The 24,511-nt window shown below is 42.3% G+C and overlaps 1 protein-coding gene across 2 annotated transcripts; it reads right to left on the reverse strand.

Annotated features, from left to right (window-relative positions):
* Positions 1 to 3,274: 3,274 nt before the first annotated feature.
* LOC103175423 (nuclear distribution protein nudE-like 1) lies at positions 3,275 to 23,215 on the reverse strand. Of its 2 annotated transcripts, XM_007888452.2 has the most exons (10): positions 23,070 to 23,215; positions 17,991 to 18,088; positions 14,543 to 14,696; positions 11,453 to 11,601; positions 9,809 to 9,945; positions 8,929 to 9,099; positions 8,549 to 8,640; positions 7,514 to 7,662; positions 6,762 to 6,797; positions 3,275 to 4,183 (listed from the first exon to the last, which is right to left on the reverse strand). In XM_007888452.2, the coding sequence occupies exons 2-10, from the start codon at positions 18,074 to 18,076 to the stop codon at positions 4,093 to 4,095; spliced, it is 1,065 nt and encodes a 354-aa protein (XP_007886643.1). In that variant the 5' UTR covers positions 18,077 to 18,088; positions 23,070 to 23,215; the 3' UTR covers positions 3,275 to 4,092. The 2 variants fall into 2 exon arrangements, with proteins under 2 accessions (XP_007886643.1, XP_007886644.1); XM_007888453.2 differs by lacking the exon at positions 6,762 to 6,797 and having other exon boundaries at positions 23,070 to 23,214.
* Positions 23,216 to 24,511: the final 1,296 nt, after the last annotated feature.

The following is a 24,511-nucleotide window of genomic DNA, read 5'->3' on the forward strand; positions in this document are numbered from 1 at the left end:
CCCCACCCACCCACAAAACATCCACCCACTCCACCCATCCATCCCCCACCCATCCATCCACCCCCCACCCACAAAACATCCACCCCACCCATCCATCCATCCACCCCCCCCACCCACCCACAAAACATCCACCCCCCCCACCCACCCATCCATCCACCCCCCCCACCCACAAAACATCCACCCACCCACCCATCCATCCCCCCCACCCATCCATCCACACCCCCCACCCACCCACAAAACATCCACCCCACCCACCCCCCCAACAAAATACATTTTTAAATAATATTTTACCAAGAATAAAGAAATATTTATGATTGTAAAAGAGTTGTAAACTTTCTTGAGTTTAATGCGAGTCTCTCTGTGTGTGTGTGTGACCGCTGTCCACTTGTCCTTGTGATTTTTTCCCTCCCCTCCCCCCCACTCCCCTCCCCCCCCACTCCCCTCCCACTTGTGCTAATCAGTATTTCAAACCCGAGAGTTTTTTTTTAAAAAAAGGCATCTTTCGTAAGATTCCCTTCAAGGACGGGTTTAGTCCAGTTGTTGGGTAACCCCCAATCTTCCCCACAGCGTCCACAAAGTCCACCATAAGCCAAGCTCCCACCTCCTCCTTCCACAAAGTACCTTCTTGGTATAACTGGGTTTGCATTTGTTCCTTTCAAAACATATTTCTCGCTGTGTATTGGTAACTGTGGTTTCACTGTATTTGTCCAATTGGGATCACTGTTACCCATTAGGACTCACACAGATGGAGTCTGGAGCAATTCCTACTACAGGATTGACTCCTGGGCTGATCAAGGCTCAGGTACCATATTAACAGTTAAACTACTGTTTCACAGCAGGTGCATCACTGTTACCTCATGGTGGTGTTACCAAGGTATTCAATTGCTAAGTAAACATTATATATTCAATAATTAATCTTTATATATAATATAATATATAATAATAATCCCTCCAAAACCCAAAACAATAATAAATTGGTCATTTTCAATCTACGACTGTTTGTGGGACATTGCTGTGCGCAATTGGCTGCCGCGTTCGCCCACAAATATACAGTCAATTCACTTTACAGTGTGTTCTGTGAAGCGCTTTGTGACGTCCTCCCGACGTGAAAAGCGCTATATCAAATGCAAGGATTATTATTATATTATTATTATAAATCTTTAATATATGAAGGGTTGTCTATAGAGTTGAGGTTAAAGGGTTAAAAACGTGGAAATAAATGGCACAGAAGGTCATTCGGCCCATCATCTCTGTGCATTCATAGAGCTCCTTCATGCCGGGCGGCGTCACGGAGCACTTAACAGTGACGGAGCCGGAGCAAATCTTTCACTCCTGTCTACCTGCCTTTTACCCAATAGCCCTGTAGTTTACTCCTTTTTAGGTATCTTTCAGTTCCCTTTTCTGAGCTAATACGGATTATGACTCAACCATCACTCTCACATGGCATTCCAGATCCTAAATATCTGGGGCTTATAAACGGATTGTCCCATTGAGATGTTTAAATTGATAATGGGAATTGAGGAGCTAAAACCTTTCTGCGCACAGAGGATGAAAATGTGATGTGCCCTCTCAGAAGGTTTTGGATGCAGAATCCATTTGAAGATTTAAAAGTGCGGCATATAGCTGGTTGGGAAGTAAGGGATAGAGAAAAGACACTGTCAGTTAGATTAAAAGATCTGCCATCTGAAGAGCTGACTGATACAATTGATCCAAACGATTCCTGTGAAGTCTTTGTTTCCCTAAACTGGAGGGTGCCAGCAAATATCCTCCAAGCCAGCAACAGAGAGATTAAGGGAGGTCAGATTCTGGTGACTGCTCTGTTTGATGTACAGTAATAAGTTTGATCTGTATAAATCATATAATCGCCTGAGTCATACATCTGCCCAAGTCCTGTTCAAGAGTTTATGTTCTATGCAAGTTTGACATAACTCATACTTTACATGAATCATATTAAATGTATGGTCCCAATTGATACGTCTTATGTGAGGTTTACTGTAATTCTAATAATTAAGGGTAGTTTTTTTACACACATTTATAGCTAAATAAACATTTGCAGCTGCTTTGTAAGGTTAATTGAGTTCAATTTGTTTCAATCCACCTTTTATATTTATAGTACACTAGCTGTACCTAGTATACTATGTAGTATACCATGCTCGTAACCAGTTTAACTTAATTGGTCCTCTCTCTTGCGACTGACATTTTTATTTGTCCATGAAAGGCTTGATCTCCACTTCTTAGGCATCTTTATCCATCAAGATTAAGAAAATGGGCTATTGAACTCGTTAGCATCGCTTGTTCACATATTTCCACACATATATGCTTCTGTTGGGAAGTATCAGCGGGAAATTCAGTGGGAAGACTCCTGTTGGGAGGACTCCTGTGGGAGCTCCTGACCCACAGACAGACATTTCGTCTTTATTACAACAACAAAATTACATTTGTATAGAGCCTTTGACGCCAGGTGAATGTCCCAAGGTCCTGTTATTAGTATTGTGTTGAAGGACTCGTGTTGGGAGGACTGACACACACACACACACAGACATTTTGACCATATAGATGCATCTCTCTGGAAGGCTGTGTGACCTGTCGCTTTGTTGCAGAATACCATGCGTACCTTTTGGGGGGCTTAATGAAAGCATTTTTTAATATATTTTTTAATGCAGCTTATCGATAATAGGAGATCCCTGAAAAAATATGCCCATGATGCCACCATTGAAGACCTTTCCGATGAGGTATAAATCATATCTCTACATCAATCGGTTATTGAGTTCTTGGCGGACACACAAACAGACATTATGCCTTTATTAGTATGATAGAATATACAATTTTAAACTCAGTTACTAATAATACATTTGGTGAACAAACACAAGACCTATAACTGCTCAGGTCAGTATGGGGTTTATTCCAGCTAATGCTGTCTTTTCATAATTCAAATTTTCAGTCCCTTTTGTTTTATGTTGGCAGTTACTGAACAACTTACTCTACTAACCTAGTTCCAGATGCTTCACTTTGAAGGCACCAGTGCACCTCTCCAAAACGCTCACGTTGGTACTAAGTTGTGGTATTTAAACAGATATATTACACAACTGAATTGTAAGGGTTTATTTTAATGGTTTCATTGCTTGATAAGCTCATTAAGCATTCAGTTGCTTAGTGTCACACTCCCACAAGGTTATCATCCTTCCAGGCGATCAATTGCAGTGGATGTTTCCGTTTGGCTGAAAACTTTGGCTGTTGTTTCATAAAACATCAATACACTGGACGGACACACAGCACCAGTTTAAAGAACAAATTTATTTCTAGAAGATTAGACAGCAGGTTCTACATCATGATATGTGAATTTGTTACAACTGTATATGGTACACTTCATTTATTAAACATGCCATATAGAATCTGAATAAATAAAGTTACAATGCCCAAGTTATGTACAAATATCTTAGGCAAAGTTATGTTTACAAACTTATGTACAATAAAATAAACAAATGAAATAAATTCAATTATGCAACTACCAGTTGTAAATGTAAAGTGATCAGGTGGATGCATAGAAATAAAACCAATGTTTAATAAAAAAAAATTAAGATGTAAGCTTCAATTGTCCATTTGTAACAAACCCATTTACATTTCGAACAATGCTTCAATATATATCCATTAAACCTGTGTGTCAAACCAAGGAAAATTGTACAGGACAACATAAAAATTGTAGGAAGTGGCGATTTTAAAATTCCGCCAATTCCAGGCACATAACTGAGAAATCCAGACCAACTGGCAAGTCCTACAATTCACATGGCCTGACCAAAACACCATTTATACCATTAACTCGGATTAAATAACTTATGAGGATTTATCTGTTTAGTTGTAACCGTAAATTTGTCAAGATAAAGTCCACCGTTGCTGTATTGTGCAATAAGCACCTGAATGGTAAAATAATCAGACATGAGCTAAGCTACAGTGACAGGATACCAACAGAAATCAAGAGACAAAATCTTTAATGGACAGTCTTGTGCAGAACTAATGGGTGAGAAAAACAGTTCCAGAATCTGGAGCTGGACAGCGACTTTGCTGTTAGTAGTAAAGAAAAGCAGAAATGGCAACTCAGACGCTGAGTGGGAGCATGCTGGGCGGAGACGAAGGTGCTGCTAATCCAATTCCACGTGAGGATCCTTGGTCGAGACCATTTACAGTCCTACAGGCAGAAAGAAGTGCGTTATATTAGTCTCTGCTGAAGATCTGGCTTTACCTGGATTCCAGAGCCCTGTGTATAATGATCCAGAATGAGAAAAGAATGAGAAAGTTAAACTGTCTGAAGATAAAGGTCAGTAACAGGAGTCAATATTTAGTTATGGATTGAGATCACACTACACAGATTATTGACCAATCCATTCTTTTTTTGCAAACTGTATCCTACACTTATAGCGTGCCTTTGAATGTGTGTCCTAGATCTACTATCTGCATTAATTATTGGCCTAGAAATAGAATAATAAAGACAGTTTCATTGCAGTTTTACGTTATTTATGAAACAACAAGATACAACAAGATTTCATTTATAGAGCGCCTTTCATGTCCGGAGGACGTCCCAAGGCGCTGGACAGTTGGGTCGGGACCCGAGCATTGGGGGGAAATGGTCAGGGTGAGGGAAGGGAGGGAGCGAGGAGGGGGGAAATGGTCAGGGTGAGGGAAGGGAGGGAGCGAGGAGGGGGTAGAGAGTCGAGAGGGGAGCTGAAGGCACGGTTGAAGAGAACAATTGGTTTGGATTGCAAGCAATACAATGATTTTTATGTCCAGGGATTGGGTCTAATGAACTTGTTTGATTTATTTAACCTTCTGAGCCCTGCTTCAATACAGATTTTTAAAAAATTCTTATCAATTGTTTGCAAGTTAAATTATATACATAGTACTGTAAAATATCTAATAAAATTATTATTTTAAAAATATATTGATGATGTATTCTGGCTCCTCTAAAAGGCCTGACAACCAAACCAGTTTTGAAAGATGCAAGGAATATCACAGTGTATTTATAAAAATGTAAGAGTACTTTTAAATGGATGAATGAGGTAAAACCGAAGATGGTGTGAAGAACATGTTTATAGCTCTCTCGGGTTAGTACGCGATTTATAGTGAGAGTGTTTTATTAGATTTGTGATTCTGGTGTGACAATATTTCAGCTTAAAACCTTTCGAGTTCCCCAGAACTCCTAGCAGACAAAGGAATTGAGTGGATATGAAAGATTTGAGGAAAGTATTAATTCAATTTCTGCCTTGTAATAATAATCGCTACCGCTAACCAACTGCCATATGCAAAATTTAGAGTCTCGCCACATTATTCAAAATGTGAGGAAGATGTGCTGATATAAATAATTACTTCTGCTCATATGAGCAAAAAAGTGGCAGGACATGTGTGAAAGCCACACATCTTGCATACTGCTGCACAAATTAGTAACAAACCTTTTTTCTTTAAATGGACTTAGTACTGGCCTGTTTATTTTAGTGATGTAGCTATGATTGAAAAGCTCTATAGCTTTCAATGTAATAACTAAAATAAGTGGTATTTATATGGAGCTTTAATTTAAAAAGTGATTTACAAAAGATAATTGATTAAAAATGAGGTGAATGTAGTTATATTGGCAAAAAAAACAAATCTTTGTTAACAATGTCGCACAAACAATGAACTGAGCAGACAATTAATTTGAATTTGGGAGTAATTTGACATTAGTCAAGGAATATATAAGAGAAGTTCTACACATATTTTTGAAACAGCAGAACAGGACACATCCACCCAAGTCACAAGGCACCCAGAACCAAGAATCAATAAAAGAAAGAATGGGATGATAATCTGGAAATAATAAAATATTATATGATATGGAATGTTATGTAGGCAAACATGGCAATCAATCTGCACCTCTATTATAAGATTAAAACCCACACCTTTAAAACACAGCCAGGGGATGAACCATTCCCACGAGATTACTGCAGTACATTTGACTTCATTTTACTGTAAAATTCTTATTTTTCAGACTCATATTAAATTTCAGCTGTGTACGACCATCTTATGGTCTACGACGTTCATTTACAGAGGTCAAAGTCCACCACAAATCTGATGCTGAGTAATTCACCAGAAGCTTTAAGAAAAATGCACATTTGATTTGTCAAACCCAGCAGCGTCCCCTTGCGGTGCAGAACCAAAGCTCAACCACAAACATCTTCTGGGTTAGAAAGCCCACCCAGAAACCAAATCCATTTCTTGGAGAAACTAAATTGGTGGAATGGACTTTTGCAAAAGCACGAAACAGGACTATCACGCAGGGTTTCAGCCACGATGATAACCTTCCTACATCTGAAACAGAAACGCAAACCCAGTTGTAGGTGTCATTTGCCCAGAGGTAAATGATACGTCTTTGTCGGTGATAACAAACTCAGCTCATGTCTACAGGAGATTTTAGGGCAAGAACTCAATTCACAAAACACTTAGCCAGCACCAGTGAAAGGGATGTTTTATCAATCTGATTTCAAAGAGAACCGTGCACAGCTAATGGGCATGATCTCAAAGCCATGGATTGAGTAAACATGAACGCTGAGTTCTAGCAAAAAACATCAGATTCCATGTGTAAATCTGGGCGCTTCAAGGTTGGCTTTCACTCCTTGCTGCAGAGCCACTGACATTCCCCATGCAGTTAGTACAGACACAGTTTAAAATCAAGCTGTTATTGCCATCGCCTGACAGCATGCAGGCAATCATTTGAAAATGAAAACAATAAAATCAATTACCCAATGATAAACTTGGTGAAAAAGACTTTTTCGCTTCTGATAAAAGAAAACACACGGACTTAAACACACAGGCCAATTACAGGTCGACATTTAAACCACGATAGCTCCAACATTCAATACGTCACATTCTTTGTAGCAATGGTGATTAATGAGTGCCGAAATCAAGATTTTTGCCTAAGTGATTACAAATGAAAGGATGAGTTTCATCCATTGCAACACAAATGCTGACAGTGCCTCTCGTGGCAGAAGGTATACTGCAGCACTCCAGACCAGATGAACTGCTTTGAAATGTTATAGGTCTGGGACCCATCTACTTTTTCTCCACTGCTGAACACTTAATTTACCTCTTAACTGGGCTCTTGAGCTTACTTCATTATTGTTGTACACCCTCATCTTTGTACTACGGGGAAATGAGTGGCTTCTCACTAGTTCAGACAAAGCACACTCCTCGAACAGGTAAACTGTCAAAGGTGGATCTACCTATCTGGCTCAAACATACCGTTTAGAGAGGTTGGTATTGTCCTGCCCTCCCCTCCACCTTGAGCAAAGGTGTATAAAAGAGTTGAAACAAGAAACAACTCAAAGCACAGCCCTAGAATATGCGGGCACTGTAGGTGGGATCCTAGTCCGCTTCCAATTTTAACACATCAAAGTTGTTTTTACGTTTTTGGAAAAGATTGGGAATCAACAAATGCCTAGTGATTCCCAAAAGACATTGGTTTTGGTCTGTTGATGTGGATTAAATTACTTACCCTTTGTCAAAATATGTTGCAAGCCCTGAATTTGAAAATTTTGTGCTGTTGACCACAGCAGCCGTCCCGTTCCCTGAAGATGTGTAACTTCTCCGTGATGTCTGATCCTTTGCAAAATTCCTGCATGCTGCTAACTTTGATTCTAAGGCCTAAAATAAAATAATAATTTGAAAGAGAATAAAGGATTTTGAACATAGGTGTAATATACAGAAACATGTTCCACTCATTTCATATGGTTCAACTGAAAGGCTGCTCATAAGTGAATAGAATTCAAATTATGGAAATGTTGGGTCATATGTTGGCTATTTTATTACATGTAAGGGACAGCAGTGGTTTGAGCTGTTGGGACTGTACTGCGTGTGATTTATTTGAACAAATTATTTGGGCTACATTGATAAAATATTTTTTTTATTTATAAAAAATCAATCTTTGAAGTTTGTTCAGGCTATTACATAACAACAACAATTTGCATTTATATAGCACCCTTCATGCTGGACGGCATCTCAGAGCGCTTACATGATCGTTTGGCCCATAAAATACACAGTCAATTGACTTTGCAGTATATTCTGTGTGAAGCACTTTGAGACATCTCGAATATGTGATATGCCTATATCAAATGCAAGGATTATTATTATTATTATCACTGAACTATTAATTTATTATCGTCAGCCCCCAAAACAACAGCACAGATGGTTCTAGTACCTTTGTACCTTGCCTGCCCTGCCCTCCTATTAAACATGCAGTTCCATGGTTTCCCACAGTGGCACTTGCAGCTTAAAGGAAATAAGACTTCCTTACAGTGACAGGAAGCAGACCAGAGGGGGGACACTGTATATTTTTGGAATGACATTCCAAGAAAAGCTTGGTCTCAGCTACAGGAATACAGGGTCCTAACCAAGGTTAAATTAACAATGACCTCCTACTGTTATTACCAACACCAATTAGTAGTGATCAGAAACAAAGGTTATGCACATGTCTAAAAGTATTCTTATTATTACTATCCAATCACAACCCTTTGATAGCATAGGTACTCACCCCTACTTTTCTTAATAGATCACCAACAATATTTAGTGCAGATATTCTTGCTGATGGAGTTAAAGGAGTTGTGCCAAAGCCGTTTGCTATTGCTGGAAAACAATAGGTAACACTATAGAGATGTTCATGCACATACACAAAGGCACATACATTAGTAGAAGTCCTTTGTAATTGGCAAAATATACAATTGGATCTTCCGTGTTTAGGGGAGGGTAGTATTCCACTTGAATAAACAATGACTTAACATTGGATCTCAACTGAACGCAGTTTTAAGACTATTTTTGTTCTTGTTGAGATATATCGGTTAAATCAACAATAAAGACTAAAATCGATTTTTTGGATTCAGCAGATGTTCTGGGGGATTCAGAAGTCAGACATACCTTTAGATGATGTGAACCCATTTTCTCCGCTTCTGCCTACAGGAGTAGCCGGTAGAGAGAGGGAAGCTTGCACAGCTGTATCCATCTTCTCACACTCCAGTGTGGGTGAATTGGGCGCAGACTTTCTCGTTACGTCTTGCCTTTCACGTACTGCTAACTCCTGCCGAAGGTCTGCAAAAACGTACCCACAGGATTGTAGTTAAAAACAAAAGCCCACTGACAGCAGAGAATGCTCACTGTAAGGCGTGCATGCGTGAATTTTATCTCCCATTGTATTGGCTCATTATAACACTACATGTTGCGAGCGTAGAGCGAGTCTCCAGACAGCTTTACTTCACATGTTCACTGATCCACAACATTTCTGATCAAACAGGCTTAAAACTATGCAACAAACGATTACACCCCAGCATAAGCAGAAAAAAATGCAACACCCATTATAGTTCCAGAATCAGCATGTAGTACAAATATCAAAGGTTTTTGTTTTTTTCTTCTTTACAGTATTTATCCAATATACCAGTGTAACAGGAATAACTGCTGCTAATTCATTCATCAAGAATGAATGTCTCGATTTCATTTAGAGCTTGTTTTTCTTAGTAAAGTATTGTATTATAGAATAAATACTTAAGGTATCTGAATTCATGCAGGTTTGGGGAATCTTAATACCCTGAAATGAAACAGTCATAAATGACAAGACAACATTAAAGACAATACCACTCTGCTGATGTGCTGAGTGAAAGCTTCTTCAGTCAGAAAGCTATAATTTTACTGGCTGCAGATCTGAATTGCAGACAGCAATACAACCCCACAGAATAAAGCCCTGGAAGATAAATAAACTGTAAACTGGGATTGTAACAGAATAAACGATTTAAATTAAACGCACCTCGAGCTTCATCTTTTAACCTCTGAACAGAAACGAGTAGTGATTCCTTCTCATCAAGTTCACTTTCTAAAAAGGCATTCCTTTCAATCGCTTGGTTCAACCGTTGTTCAAAGTCTTCCAGTGATACTATTGTAGCCCTGAACATAAGGAGATATGGTTATAAATAATTCCACTACAATTCCACATGGCACCTGTAAGTTTACGCATTATGATGTTGTCAAAACAAGATGAGTGTGGGTGGGAAGGTAAGGAAGTGAGAGCGAGGGAGAGGAAGAAAATTATCTCCAAAGTTCCTTCACTCGATGTCCACCATATATTTTATAATGGAAATAAGTTGGGAGTAAGAAATAGTTTAAAATAGTTTTTAAAAGAAACAGAGGGGAGGTGAGGAGAATTTTTTTTTCTTTTACACAGCAAGTTGTTTGGATCTGGAATGCATTGCCTGAAAGGGTGGTGGAAACTGATTTGATAACAGCTTTTAAGAGAGAAGTAGATAATTATTTGGGAAGGACAAGTTTGCAGTCATTTGGGGTGAGCGCGGGGGAGTGGGGTTGATTGGAAGCTCTTTTCAAAGAGCTGGCATAGACCCAATGGACTGAATGGCCTCCTTCTGTGCTGTATAATTCTATGATTCTATGAAGAAGGTGTGATGATTCTGGCTGACTTATTTCTCCCTAGCCAGGGGTGCCGATGACAATTGCAGTTTAGCCTTAGCAGAGTGGATAATACCACCTTACCAGAGATGCATATAACCCTGCTAGTTTATGGGGCTCAGCAGTTCGTGCCCACCGAGTATTGAGTTCAGAAGTTTTGGTTTCTGAGCCTTCAGTTTAGAAGTTCTTTTAATTTATTCATCCTGTCAAATATGCAAACTATATGCATCGGAGTCCTGTGGCTCAGTGGTTAGAGTACTCGCTTTGCAAGCGAGAGACCTGGGTTCAATTCCAGGCAGAGGGCGAAACCTTGGGCAAGTTTCCTTACTCCACACAGAGCCTAATAATAATCCCTCCAAAACCAAAACCAATAATAAAATTGGTCATTTTCAATCTACGACTGTTTGTGGGACATTGCTGTGCGCAATTGGCTGCCGCGTTCGCCCACAAATATACAGTCAATTCACTTTACAGTGTGTTCTGTGAAGCGCTTTGGGACGTCCTCCTGACGTGAAAAGCGCTATATCAAATGCAAGGATTATTATTATTATGAACTATCTACATAATCTTACCACAAGTAGAATACAAGACTACTTGAAAGTATCACTTAATCTTGGTCTGGCTACTGTACCTTCTCCAGTCTTTGGGAAAGCCCAGCAAAGTCGTGGTCACTGCATTATAGCCCTTTAGCATTGGGCTGAATAGCCAGTGGCCAAATGCAGGTCTTACTCACTACCCGTCACAGCTGTGCAGTGACCAAAAATAAAACAAAACTGACGCCTGAACTTTTCACTTGAGTTGAGACAAATTGGGGGTCAATTTCTGATGTAGTGCCCACAAGTACACAGTCACTTCGCTGTGCATCCCGTGAAGCGCTTTGGGATGTCCTCCCGATGCGAAAGGTGCTATATCAAATGCAAGGATTATTATCATCAAATCAACAAAGAAAAACTGTTAACATATTACCCATGATAGGAAAGTACCACCTTACCTTTTAGCTCTTTCTAAGTCATCATTTGCCTGCTCCAACTCTCTTACATATTTATGTAGTTGATCTTTGATACCTCTTGTCTGACCCAAGTCATCTTCTAGCATAGAGATCTGCTTATAACTTTGTGCGTTCTGCTGCTCAAGCTTTTCCTGCAGAAATAATTGGTAAAAATTATATTTAGCTGTCGGTTTGGCTCAGTCGGTAGTACTCTTGCCTCTAAAAAAAAGGTCAGCTTCAAGCCCCACAATGGGACATTGAGCTCACATCCCAGACTGACAGAGCAGTGCAGTATTAGGTGAGATTAGAGGCGCTTCAAATGAGACATTATACTGAGCTGTCATCTGTCTGTTCAAGTAGATGATAAATATCCTGGGATATTATTCCAAATTTTCTCCCAATGTTCTGTTAACAATCTTCCAGATAAATTAATCCTTCATTTATGGCTTTATTTATGCATGCCAAGATGCTGCCATGCATGAAAGGTGCATTATAAATTCAAGTTGTTCTTATGACTGTTTCTGGGACCTGTTGCATATGTAAGTATTATACTGCACTTGACAGCAATTACCTGTGAAGCTCTTTGAGACATTTCATTGATGTAGATGATATATCAAATACAAGGAATATAAGATTACTATATTTGGTAACCGTAAGAAGACTTTTAAAACAAAATAATCTTTTGGGATTCATCAGGATTTGGAATTGGCCCATCTGCAAACCCCAGCACCAATTAGATCTACAATTCATTAACCACAGTGTTTACATGTACAACTACCTGAATGAAATCAAAGCCGAGTCTGTAATTGAATTGGGAAAATTAAAGTAGTTCACCGGAAATTACTATCTGAACAAACAGAGCTCTTTGTGCAGCAACAGATTTATAGAAACTAATTCAAGATTCATGGCTAATTGTTGCCTCTCTTTTGGCCCTAAGAATCCCAATTGAAAAGATTTAAAGTTTATAGATAACTTCCACCACTTCTATGACAGAAGAATCACAAATGAGCCTATTCTGTCTTCATTCACATACTCATTCTCCACACATACACTTTCCATCAAGGGGGAATGCACAGTGATCAAGAGTGGGAACTTTGGCCGATTTTCTCCTTCTTAGCTCAACAACAACAACAACAAGATTCCATTTATAAAGCGCCTTTCACGTCAGGAGGACGTACCAAGGCGCTGCACAGTTGGGTCATGTCCCGAGCAGGGGGGAAATGGTCAGGGTGAGGGAAGGGAGGGAGCAAGGAGGGGGGAAATGGTGAGGGGAGGGAAGGGAGGGAGCGAGGAGGGGGAAGAGAGTCGAGAGGGGAGCTGAAGGCACGGTCAAAGAGAAAGGTTTTGAGACCGGCCTTGAAGGAGGAAAGGGAGGAAGCAAGGCGAAGGCACTGGGGGATGGAGTTCCAGAGCCTGGGGGCTGAGAGGCTGAAGGCCCGACCACCGATGGTAGGGCGGTTGGGGCGGGGGACGTGGAGCAGACCGGAGCCAGAGGAACGGAGGGTACGGGCAGGTAGGTAGGGGGATAGTAGGTTGGAGAGGTAGGAGGGAGCAAGGCCGTGAATGGCCTTGTAGGTGAGGATGAGGATCTTGAAATCAATCCTCTGGGGGATGGGGAGCCAGTGGAGGCGAGCGAGGGTGGGAGTGATGTGGTCCCGAAGCCTGGTGCGGGACAGTACACGAGCTGCAGAGTTCTGAATGACCTGCAGCTTGTGGAGGGAGGTGGCGGGAAGGCCGGCGAGGAGAGAGTTCCCATAGTCCAGCCTTGAGGTGACAAAGGCGTGGACCAGGGTTTCAGCAGCGTGAGGGGTGAGGTAATGCCGTAGTCTGGCGATGTTCCGGAGGTGATGGAAGGCGGTGCCAGTTGTGGTGCGGATGTGAGGGAGAAAGGACAGCTCAGGGTCGAACAAAACGCCGAGGTTCCTGACTGGCTTTGAGAGGTGGAGAGTGCAGCCTTGGATGCTGATGGTGTCAGCGCCTGAGGTGCGGAGGCGCTGACGTGAGCCAATCAGGAGGGCCTCGGTTTTTCGCACGTTGAGCTGAAGAAAGTTGTCTCTCGTCCAGGACTCGATGTCGGACAGGCAGCTGTCAGGACATCGGTGGTCGTGGAGTTGAGAGTAGAGGAGGAAAGGTAGAGTTGGGTGTCATCCGCATACATGTGGAAGTTAACTCCATGTCTGCGGATGATGTCACCGAGGGGGAGCATATAGAGGGTGAAGAGGAGGGGACCGAGGACAGAGCCCTGAGGGACACCACATGAGACAGTACGGGGGGTGGAGGAGAAGCCATTCGTCGAGACAAAGTGAAGACGGTGAGAAAGGTACGACCTAAACCATTCAAGGACAGTGCCTTGAAGGTTGAGGTGGGAGGACAAGCGGTGGAGTAGGATAGCGTGGTCGACCGTATCGAATGCTGCCGATAGGTCGAGGAGGACGAGGAGACAGAGGGAGCCCTGGTCACAGATGGTCAGGATATCATTGGTGACCTTGACCAGGGCAGTTTCTGTGCTATGGGCAGCACGGAAACCTGACTGAAGGGGTTCGAAAAGAGAATGGGTGGAAAGGAAAGAGCGCAGTTGGGAGGCGACAACTCTTTCCAAGACCTTGGAGAGAAAGGGGAGGTTGGAGATGGGCCGGTAACTTGATAGCTGCGACGCATCAAGGGAGGGTTTTTTCAGGGTGGGCGTGATGATGGCAGTTTTTAATGGAATGGGGACAGAGCCAGAGGAGAGGGACAGGTTGATGATGTCAGGAGGCATTATGCAAATGTAATACTTTAATTGCTAGCCACAGAAACCAGGTAGCCTGACGTACCATTTCAAACAGCTAATTCAGCCAAATACAAAGCTTGGTTGAGCTTTCAATGTGGGTAAATCTCACTCTAGCACTTTTGGACAAACTGACTGAGTACAATTTTTTCTATCACTGTTTACCAACATCCTAAATCAATCAATGGGTCAATTTGCTGACAAGTTGGATTACTACAGGTAAATTGCATTCTTGCACCAAACAAACACAACATGAAATTTATATGCAATACAAATAACAGCCCAACATTAATTCCATTGGGACATACAATTCACAGCAATCTTACCTTCAGTGCTTCCAATTCGAGCTTTAGCCTTTGGTTATCAGCCACTAAGTCTCTGTTTCGGTGTTCTGCTTGCTCCAGCTGTGCTTCTAACTCAGCTTCAAGCTCCCTGCTTCCCTCTTGGAATTCTTCCAGCTCTTCACGTGCTTCCTGAAAACTGGACAACATACAACAGGATTTAGCGCTATACACAAATACAAAATAGGAGGCTGCCAAGCTTATACTGACTTTCTAAAATCTAAATAGATCCTAGAATTGCCATAGATAATTTACGTGCACAAACTAAGAATAACTCTGTTTTCTAAATACAATCTGTCTAAAAAGACATTACATAATTATAAAGTTATTGTTACTGATTCATAGCCAGGAAGATTTTGTTCTGTATATTTAAGTATTGAGGCTGTGTTTCACTGAAAGATTATGCGTCATTCACACAACCCACTTCAGCTTGTCCAGGATTATTGTTATTTCTAGGCACAGCCTTGTTACCTGAGAAATGCTGGGTTGTGCAGCGTAATGATAGGGATGCTTAAAATGATAATGGGGTTAGAAAATTTAGATCAAGATACATTTTTCTCTTCCTTAAAAAACTTGCAAGTCATAGCTTCAAAATAGAATTGAAAGTAAACAGAAAGTACAGGAGAAGTGTCTTTAGTAAAAAAAAGGGCGTTGGCGTGTGGAACAAACTTCTAACACAGATGATGGAACGAGGAATTAGTCTAAAAAAGGAACAAGGAAGAATTTCAGAAAGGAACTCGACAAGTTAACTTAAATTAAATGCAAATTTAAAAAAATCAGGTTTATTGGGTGTTAATAGGATCGATAGTATTTTGGAAAGTTGGATGGGTAGCCAGATGGACCAATGGCCCACTCTTACCTGAAGCTATACCTGTTACTATGTAATAAGACTGACATGAAAACCTGAGTGTGTCATGTACATGTACATTGCAACATCGCTATGTTACAGTACAGTGTTACAGGAATTAAGATTGTAAATTTCCAGTTATAATCAAAATCTCCTTTAAAAGGTCAGGTCACATGCAAATCCTCGAATGGAAATAACCAGAACAGGTAGTCATGAAGTTAATTACTATCTGATAAAAGGGAATTAATATAAGAACATAATATAAGAACATGAAGAATTTGTTAGGTGAAAGAAGATCAAAATCCACCCAGTTCTCCTTCCACCATCCTGGCAATCGCTTGACATGTCGTGTCCCAAACTGTTTGCTGTATCTATCTTCTTTATTGATTACCTGGATGGCTGAGACTATAGAGTAGATATTGATTTTAGGATACAAAATTTATGTAGCATTGTAGATACAATGTAGATTGTAGATCTACATTGTAGATATGTAGATACAATTATGTAGCATTGACTTTAGGATACAATGACCAAGAGATGACCAATAGTTTCAGTTGCAGAAGACCAAGAACTTAAAAGTTTAGTGCCTGACTGAAAATGGTTACACATAGATCATTGAATTGTTGATGCTTTAATAGACAGCAGGCTAAATAATGCTTCCAGTTTCCATCACTAGCACGCTGCACAAATCTCCCCAAACTCCAGGGAAGATACATGACTAGAAAACAAAGATTTACGACTTGGAAACTTTGCGTGTAAACATTTACAATTTTGGTGCTGCCTTCAGTGATCTGGATTGCACTCCTGTTGCAGTCTCCACATTCCACTGCTCCCTGGAATATAAATTATCGTTACAACCTGGGAATTAATTAATCAGAGGGAAAAATATCTAATTCTCCACCTTTTCCAATACTTCAAACCTTCAAGCTTTATTACAAATCACATATTTAGCACAAAAAATTAGGGAAACATTCACACTAACATGTTAAGCAATCACATTCAACATTTTGAACAAGGCTAATGGAAACTAGAGATAAATAATCTGAATTGTGGGACACACAGTAGCCATGACGAAGATCTCTGGTTATAAAGCATCCTTTTTTGAAATTGCAGAGTTTGTAACAGACCTATGATACAATTTTAAAATATGGAGAAGGGAAAATGTATTACCCAACTGATGCTTTTCCTAGTTAACAATCAGACAAGATCTTAACATATATTTAACTCCAGAGCAACAGTGGGAATTTGGCAATTAAATTTATCATGTCTGTTGCCATCATAAATGATTCATCTGACTGATATTTAAACCAACAATATGTATCCGTTTCAACTACTACATAAAGGTTAGAGGCTAAGAGCTAAGACAACAACAAGAACAACACCCACGCTAATTCAAGGAACCATTCCCTCAGAACCTCCTTTACCCTGCCCTCCACCCTCCCCGATCCCGAGACTCCGAAGCACTGATTGTCTAGCGCTTTGGGACGTCCTCCCAACGTGAAAGGCGCTATACAAATGTAATTTTGTTGTTGTTGTAACGCAAATGCTGCTCAGACCTGTTTCCTTTCGGCTCCAGAGCAAACGTAGGTATGAGCAATTACAGTGCACAACATATGAAATGCCAGATCCACAGGCTGTTCAGTAGAGGTTAGTCCAGAAGCAATACTTCAGTAAAGGAAAGGGTGTAAGGGTAATAAGAGCACTTGCCTGTGATCAACACATGCACTTGGGTGTAGCCCTGACATTACAGCCATAAATTCATATTCGTCACTGAGACTCCATACTTTAGCTATATTTGCTGTAACCAACAATCCTTCAAATAAATTGTTCATTCAGTTCACGGGTATTTCAGGGTCAATGCTGTGCATGCATTTGCTGTTGATCCTATTTACTGATAGACAGACACTACACTAGACAGAAATTATCTGTGAAGTGCTTTGATATGTTTTGATGATTATAGGTACCATATCAAATGCAACAATTACTACAAGGTTCATTGTGCAATGTGCCTTCAAATACTTAATGGCAATCCAGTGGACGCTATTTGTTGCACTGTTATGACATTTGCAGAAAGAGCAGCTAGGATGTAGTATTGTCTGGCAGTAAAAAAAAACTGTGCATAAGTAGAAATATATCAAAGGCATGGAGACATAGCAGGGATTCGGGATAAGAGTAATTAGCTCCACTAGAGGAGCTAGGCCCGAACAGGTACAATGGACCCCTCCTGTGTTGTAAATGTTATGTTTCTACATTGCTCAAACTATTTTAGGCAAAAATATTCTTCCAAAGGAACTTAATGCTGCAAAAATGGATGAATTAACTAAAGATTAAACAGAGTTGGGTAAACACATTGAAGATGAAATGTACAAGAAAATATTTGATATCAGAAAAATAACTGCCACACATCTTAAAAAGCATATTGAAGTATTAATTTCTTTCCATAATTTGTGAGTTTCGCCCATTGTGATGTCCATATACTCAAACCCAGTGCAGGTGTGCATTCATGTCAAATAGCTCAAATTATTTACAATGTGACAGCCAAGGAAAGGACACATTTAGATGAAATCTAACGCAAGTAACACTAACCTCCTCTTATATCTCAGAGCAAGTTCTTTCCAATGTGCAATTTTTTCTTCCGCAGTAGCTAATTCTGGGTTGTCCTCACTATCCATGATGAAGTAGACCTGAATAGAAAAAAAGATAATATTCATTTTGGTTCATAGGAAATAATGAACTTCAATTTTTTGGTCAGGCCAGTGTCTGACACATGCAGAAATCCATCACAATGCTTAAAAGTCCCCAAGATGCCTCAATTACTTCTCCAGCAAGGAGGTTGGTCATTAATCGGTCATTTTAAATTTGCGAAATTAAGGTACAGAATGAGTCTCTCCTGCTTGCTTCCCATGCCATTTAATATTCCATTTTAAAATAATTTATTGACTCATTCAGGAGCAATAGCTCCCTATTTTACAAATGTCAAATGAGCAATCGTGATTATCCTCCTTGATAGTCAATAATTTGTACTAGAAAATACAATATTCCCACCACCCGCTGTGTAAAGATATTTTCTAACCTCCCCTTTAATTCCTTTTCTGATAATCTTGCCAACCACTTGCCAACCCTCTCATTATTGACTTGTCGAAATAATCTATTCGCTTCATAGCTCAATCTTTTCAACTACGGTGACATCCAAATGAAGCTACGCTGCATCTTTTCCTTTGCTTTTATATTCTTCTTATAATGGGGTGCCCAAAAAACAATACACCATACTCTGAGGCCTAATTAATGCCTTGTACAAGTTCAACATTATCTCCTTTCTGTTATATTCTATGTCTCTAGATAGAAAACCAAGCGGAAGATCAGAAAGGAAGTCAGGTAATGAGGTATATTCCAGTATATTCCATGCTGATATCACAGTTCTGTATCTGGCAGAAAAACATGCAAATCATTAGGCCATCTGGCCTGGGGGAGGGGTAATCGGATTCTCTATTCTCCCTTTTGGATCCTTGCTTCACCAGACAAATCTACTTTATTATCATTTTTAAAAGCAGCACATTCCCTAATTAACTTGGCTTCCATTAAAAGCAGCAGCTCAGCAATCTCACCCTGATTTCCTTAAATACAATCACCTGATTTACTGTAGTTAGTAATACTATATAATGAATACGTGGTATAAAAAACAAGCATTTGTGTACTTGACCCTGGGATGCCTCCTATAGTTATAAAAATTAAAACTGGAGGATGTTTAACAGCTTAGAATTTTGACCTGTTTTGAAAACTGGCACAAAACAGGTCAAAATTCTAAGCTCAAAGAAAGGTTAAAAAAAAACTATTTAAAGTGAAATACTGTAAAAAAAAATCTAAATTGAGACAAAATGCTAATAGTAAGGTACTGTTATGGTTTATTCAGGATCAATCTGTAAAAATATAAATAAATTAGCTGGCTTAGAAGCTCGCCTGCATTAACTGCTGGCACTCGAAGGGCGAGCCTCCACTGTATATCAGTACTCAAAAAGATGTTGGACAGTTCATTAGAGTTCTAATACTTTGATAAATCTCCATTCAATCAAACAATAGAAATTCTGTTATTGAGCAGCTGTCTGTTTCATTCATTCAGTGCAGCTGTAACATATTCATCAAAATGACATTGTGGTGGGCAAAAATATAAGGACCAGTGTTCTCATTTATTTAAACAAAGGCAATTCTTACGCATTAACTGTAAATTGAAGTAATTGAAAAAATGAATCCCACTCAAGGCAAACAAATATCTACAGCTGAGGATCTAAGAATGATTAGGTTGATTATTTGAAATCGTTCAGTGTCCGATCTTATTCTTCACTATTATCAATGAGATAACATTGTGCCCCAAACAAAAAACAAACTAAATATAGATTAACAGAAATATTATATCAAAAATAAATCTTACAAAGAGATCTATGATTTTAAGACACAATTTTTTTAAAAAATTACATCAGCATGGCTCAATTGGTAGCTCTCCTGCCTGAGGCTGTGTGCTCATGCCCCATGTTGGGTCTTTGAACTCATAGATTAGGCTGATACTCCAATGCAGTGCTAGGGATGTACTGGATTGTCAGAGGTGCATCTTTCAGACAAGACGTAAAATTGTATGCCTGTTTAGGTAGATGTTAATAATAATAATAATCCTTGCATTTGATATAGCGCTTTTCACGTCGGGAGGACGTCCCAAAGCGCTTCACAGAACACACTGTAAAGTGAATTGACTGTATATTTGTGGGCGAACGCGGCAGCCAATTGCGCACAGCAATGTCCCACAAACAGTCGTAGGTTGAAAATGACCAATTTATTATTGTTTTTGGTTTTGGAGGGATTATTATTAGGCTCTGTGTGGAGTAAGGAAACTTGCCCAAAGTTTCGCCCTCTGCCTGGAATTGAACCCAGGTCTCTTGCTTGCAAAGCGAGTGCTCTAACCACTGAGCTACAGGACTCACAAAAGAACCCATGACAGACATATGTGTCATCCTCTGGCATAAACTGTAGTTGAGGCAAAGCCATTAATTATTTTAAAAGGGCGTTAAATGTTTGAAGAGGAGAAATAGTAATAACAATCTGTTTGATATAATGCATTAGCACGTCATTATCCTCCAATTAGCCATGGAGTGAGTGACCAATTTTATTTTGGGCGATTGTTGGAAAAAAATCCCTTCTCTTTCCTAATAGTGCTATGGGACCTTTAACATCCACTTGAACAAGCAACGACAACAACAAAATTACATTTATATAGCGCCTTTCACGTCAGGAGGATGTCCCAAGGCGCTGGGCAGTCAGTGTTTCGAACCCGAGCTGGGGATCGGGTTTGGAGGAAGGAGGGTGATCGAAGGCACAGTCGAAGAGGAGGGTCTTGAGATAAAGCAGACAAGGGAGGGTGTGAGGCAGAGGGACTGCGGAATGGAGTTCCAGAGAGTGGGAGCAGAGTGGCTGAAGACCCACCCGCCAATGGTGGGGCAGGCGAGGCGGGGGACGGGAAGCAGGCCGAAGCCCACTGAGCGGAGGAGGTGTACAGGAGGTAGGGAGAGCAAGGCCATGGAGGACTTTGAAGGGTAGGACCTGGATCTTGAACTGTATCCTCTGCGTGATGGGAAGCCAGTGGAGTCGGACGAGAATGGGGGTGATAAGGTCACGGAGACTGGTGCAGGAAAGTTTTGGATGATTTGCAGGCTATGGAGGGAGGAGTTGGGGTGGCCCACAAGCAGTGAGTTTGCATAGTCAAGCCTGTGTGTTTAAAGTCTCGTGAAGGATGGCACCTCTGAAAATGCAACATTCTCCCCCCCACCCCCAGAACTGCATTGGAGTGTCACCTTAGACGATGTGATTCCAGACCCAAAGTGGGGCTTGAACTCGCAACCTTCTGACCCAGACGTGAGAGTGCTACCACTGTGCCAGGCTGACACACAAACCATTTCCTGCAGAAAGGAATCTGCCAATCAATTAACAACAGGCTTAATACTTACTGCTAGGTAAACAAAGGCATTTTGAGTGAAGAAATTTGCCTAAGACTTTGCCCCACCTGGGAATTGAACCCAGGTCCTTTCGAAGCGAGCACACTAAGGGAGTCCTAATATTAAAGAATATGAGGAGAGTGGGATTAGACCAATTGGTTCACATGGACAAAGACACTCTGCTAGTGTCTTTGTCCATGTGGAGTCCTGTAGCTCAGTGGTTAGAGCACTCGCTTTGCAAGTGAGAGACCTGAGTTCAATTCCAGGCAGAGGGTGAAACCTTGGGCAAGTTTCCTTACTCCACACAGAGCCTAATAATAGTCCCTCCAAAACCAAAAACAATAATAAATTGGTCATTTTCAATCTATGACTGTTTGTGGGACATTGCTGTGCGCAATTGGCTGTTGCGTTCGCCCACAAATATACAGTCAATTCACTTTACAGTGTGTTCTGTGAAGCACTTTGAGACGTCCTCCCGACGTGAAAAGCGCCATATCAAATGCAAGGATTATTATTATTATTGTCGGCCAGCTAACTTGATTCTATGCTTCTATGGTAATAGGATGGTGGAAGAGGAAGAAATGAAGAGTTCTTGTCTGAGTATGGTTACACTTCCTGGCAGCAAACTAAAAAGTGGCATGATCGGCAATCTGATTCAAACGTCACCTCATTACCTTTGGGTGAGGTTGGATAAGAGGTGATAGCATTACCTTCTTCATAATAACTTTTGAAAGGGACACCTTTTAAATCGCTCTACAGAAATGTAAGAGAGGTAAGGTCAACAGATCAGAGAAAGGGATACCGTAACTTTAAATAGAATAAATCACAAGTAGCTTAGCAAGAACTACCGTACACAGTATTTATATCCTCATTTAGAAGAGTAATGAAGCCTCGGATCTTCACCTATGCAGAGAATTAATCGCATGTTTCCCCACAGAAGCCCCCGCAGTGCGGTCTCCCACAGAACAGCTTCCCCCTCAACAACCCCCCCCCCCACCCCCATTAATTACTTCATCCTTAATTTTTGAAGAAAGGCTCAATCCACGACTCTTTGCGGGACACCGCTGTGTGCAAGTGGCTGCGGGGGGGGTTCCACCCGCAAACACACACACACACACGCAGTCAAGTCGCTCCGCTTGACACTAACTATCCCGTGAAGCGGTTTGACACGTCCCAAACCACGCGATGAGGCGCTATATCAAATGCAAGGGTTAGTGTTGTGGCCGTTATTACTATTATTAGCAGTAGTATTATTTTTAAACGCCAATAAAAACAACCCGTGCGCGCGCGCTCGCTCCCGAGGCCCGCTCCCTGGCCGGAGCCCGTGCGCTCTCAGCGCCGTCGCCCAATCCCGAGGGGGTTCGCGCGCAAAAAAAAAAACCCCACCGCCGCACTGACTGACTGACTGACTGACTGGGCGCCCATCAAACACAAGCGGCGGGGTTTCGGCTCGAGCTAACGCGCCGCCGCGTCGCCTGGCGGCCCCGGGCTCAGGGAGCGCACAGGGCCCCGGGGAGGAGGAGGCGGCGGCGGCGGCTGTTGTGAGCAATAAAAACAGGCGGCGCCATCACCCGGGACGTGGCAGGTCAGCTGTCAGACAGGCCGACAGGACAGTCCCGGCGCCATCTCCCGTGCGGACCCTCCCGGTATCTGTCTCTCGGTCTCTCTGCCACACCCCGGGACCCACCTACACATCTCTGACATGAAGCCGCTGCACCTCCAGTCCAGTCGCCGGCTCCGACGTTTACACAGCCCCGCTTCCTGTCCGCCGCGCGCGTCACTTCCGCTCCACCCCGGCTGCGCGCGGGCTCACGTCAGCGCTCAGCGCGCGTCACCACCACCGCCCCCGCCCCGCCCAACAACCGTCACTCGGCAACTGTCACTCAACGCGTCGGCCTCAGCGCGCGCGCGCGCGCGCGCGGGGCCCCCTTCCTCCCGCCACCCGTTACCCCAGCAACCGTTACCCGCAGCAACTATCACGCTCAGCGCCGTCGCCCCGGCAACCGACGCCGCCGGCGGCTGCCTTCCCTTTGACGTAATGCCGTCCATTGACGTCAGAGGCCGGAGGGGTGGGTGGGACGGGGGGAGGGGGCGTGACTGATCGGGGTGACGTCACAGCAGCTCCACGGCCGGATTCCTCCCACTGGAATGTTCTCGCGGCTCCTCGTCACCACAACCACAACAACAACAACGACGACGACATTACATTTGTATATAGCGCCTTTCAGGTCGGGAGGACGTCCCGAGGAGCTGGAGAGTCAGATCGTCGTCGTCGGGGTGTGGGGTGTGGGGTGGGGGGGGTCAAGGGTTGGGATGAGGGTGGTCAGAGGGGCGAGGAGGGTGGTCAGAGGGGCGAGGAGGGTGGTCAGAGGGGCGAGGAGGGCGGTCAGAGGGGCGAGGAGGGCGGCCGAAGGCACGGTCAACGAAAAGGAGGGTCTCGAGTCGTGCCTCGAAAGGAGGCGGGAGACCGCGTTGTCGTCGTTGTTGTAGATTTTCCCCCCCGAGTCTCCCCCCACACCCCCGTTACGTCAGCGCCAGCCCGCGGAGAGCGAGGCGGAGGGGTCGCGGGATGGCGTTGCAAAGAGTCGGGGCGGAGAGGCTGAAAGCCCGGCCGCCGATCTGTCTTCCCTTGTCGGACACGCGCGCGCCTGTGTGTGTGTGTGTGTGTGAGACATACCTGCCAACCTTGCTGGGAAAAATCATATCGTTCCGAGGAAATGTTCACCAAGAAAGCTGTAGATTTTATCTTTCCGACGTGAAGGGTGCTATACAAGTGTAATTTGTTGTTGTTGTAGATTTTGTCCACTGAGTTTCACCCCCCACACCCACACGCCCCACCCCCACCAGCAAACCTGTCAATTCTATGGGGTTTCCCCATAGTCCTAATACCAAGTAACACCTCTCGGGACTTTCCAACTTATTTCCTTGAACACCACGGTACTTTTTCTTTGGTGGGGTGGGGGGAGGGTGTTGGGGTGGAATGAAATTTAATAGTTCAGGATCTTCAATGTGCAGCTTGAAAGGTGCAATGTTAGATGTCAGAACCACCCCGCAAGTGGGCCCTCACCCAAAGAACTAAAAAGACTAACGTGATTTCCGCCCTGAAGACTGGAGTTTCCCTGTAGATTG

This window comes from Callorhinchus milii, unplaced genomic scaffold (genome assembly GCF_018977255.1).
Source record: "Callorhinchus milii isolate IMCB2004 unplaced genomic scaffold, IMCB_Cmil_1.0 Scaffold20, whole genome shotgun sequence".
Lineage (NCBI taxonomy): Eukaryota > Metazoa > Chordata > Chondrichthyes > Chimaeriformes > Callorhinchidae > Callorhinchus > Callorhinchus milii.

Excerpts from the sequence above, each read along its gene's own strand:
- LOC103175423 (XM_007888452.2), bottom strand. The coding sequence starts at position 18,076 with ATGGATAGTGAGGACAACCCAGAATTAGCTACTGCGGAAGAAAAAATT. Across the intron at positions 9,946-11,452 it reads GACTTAGAAAGAGCTAAAAG|GGCTACAATAGTATCACTGG; the intron begins GTAAGGTGGTAC and ends CCTTATGTTCAG. Across the intron at positions 8,641-8,928 it reads TGGGTTCACATCATCTAAAG|CAATAGCAAACGGCTTTGGC; the intron begins GTATGTCTGACT and ends ATTGTTTTCCAG.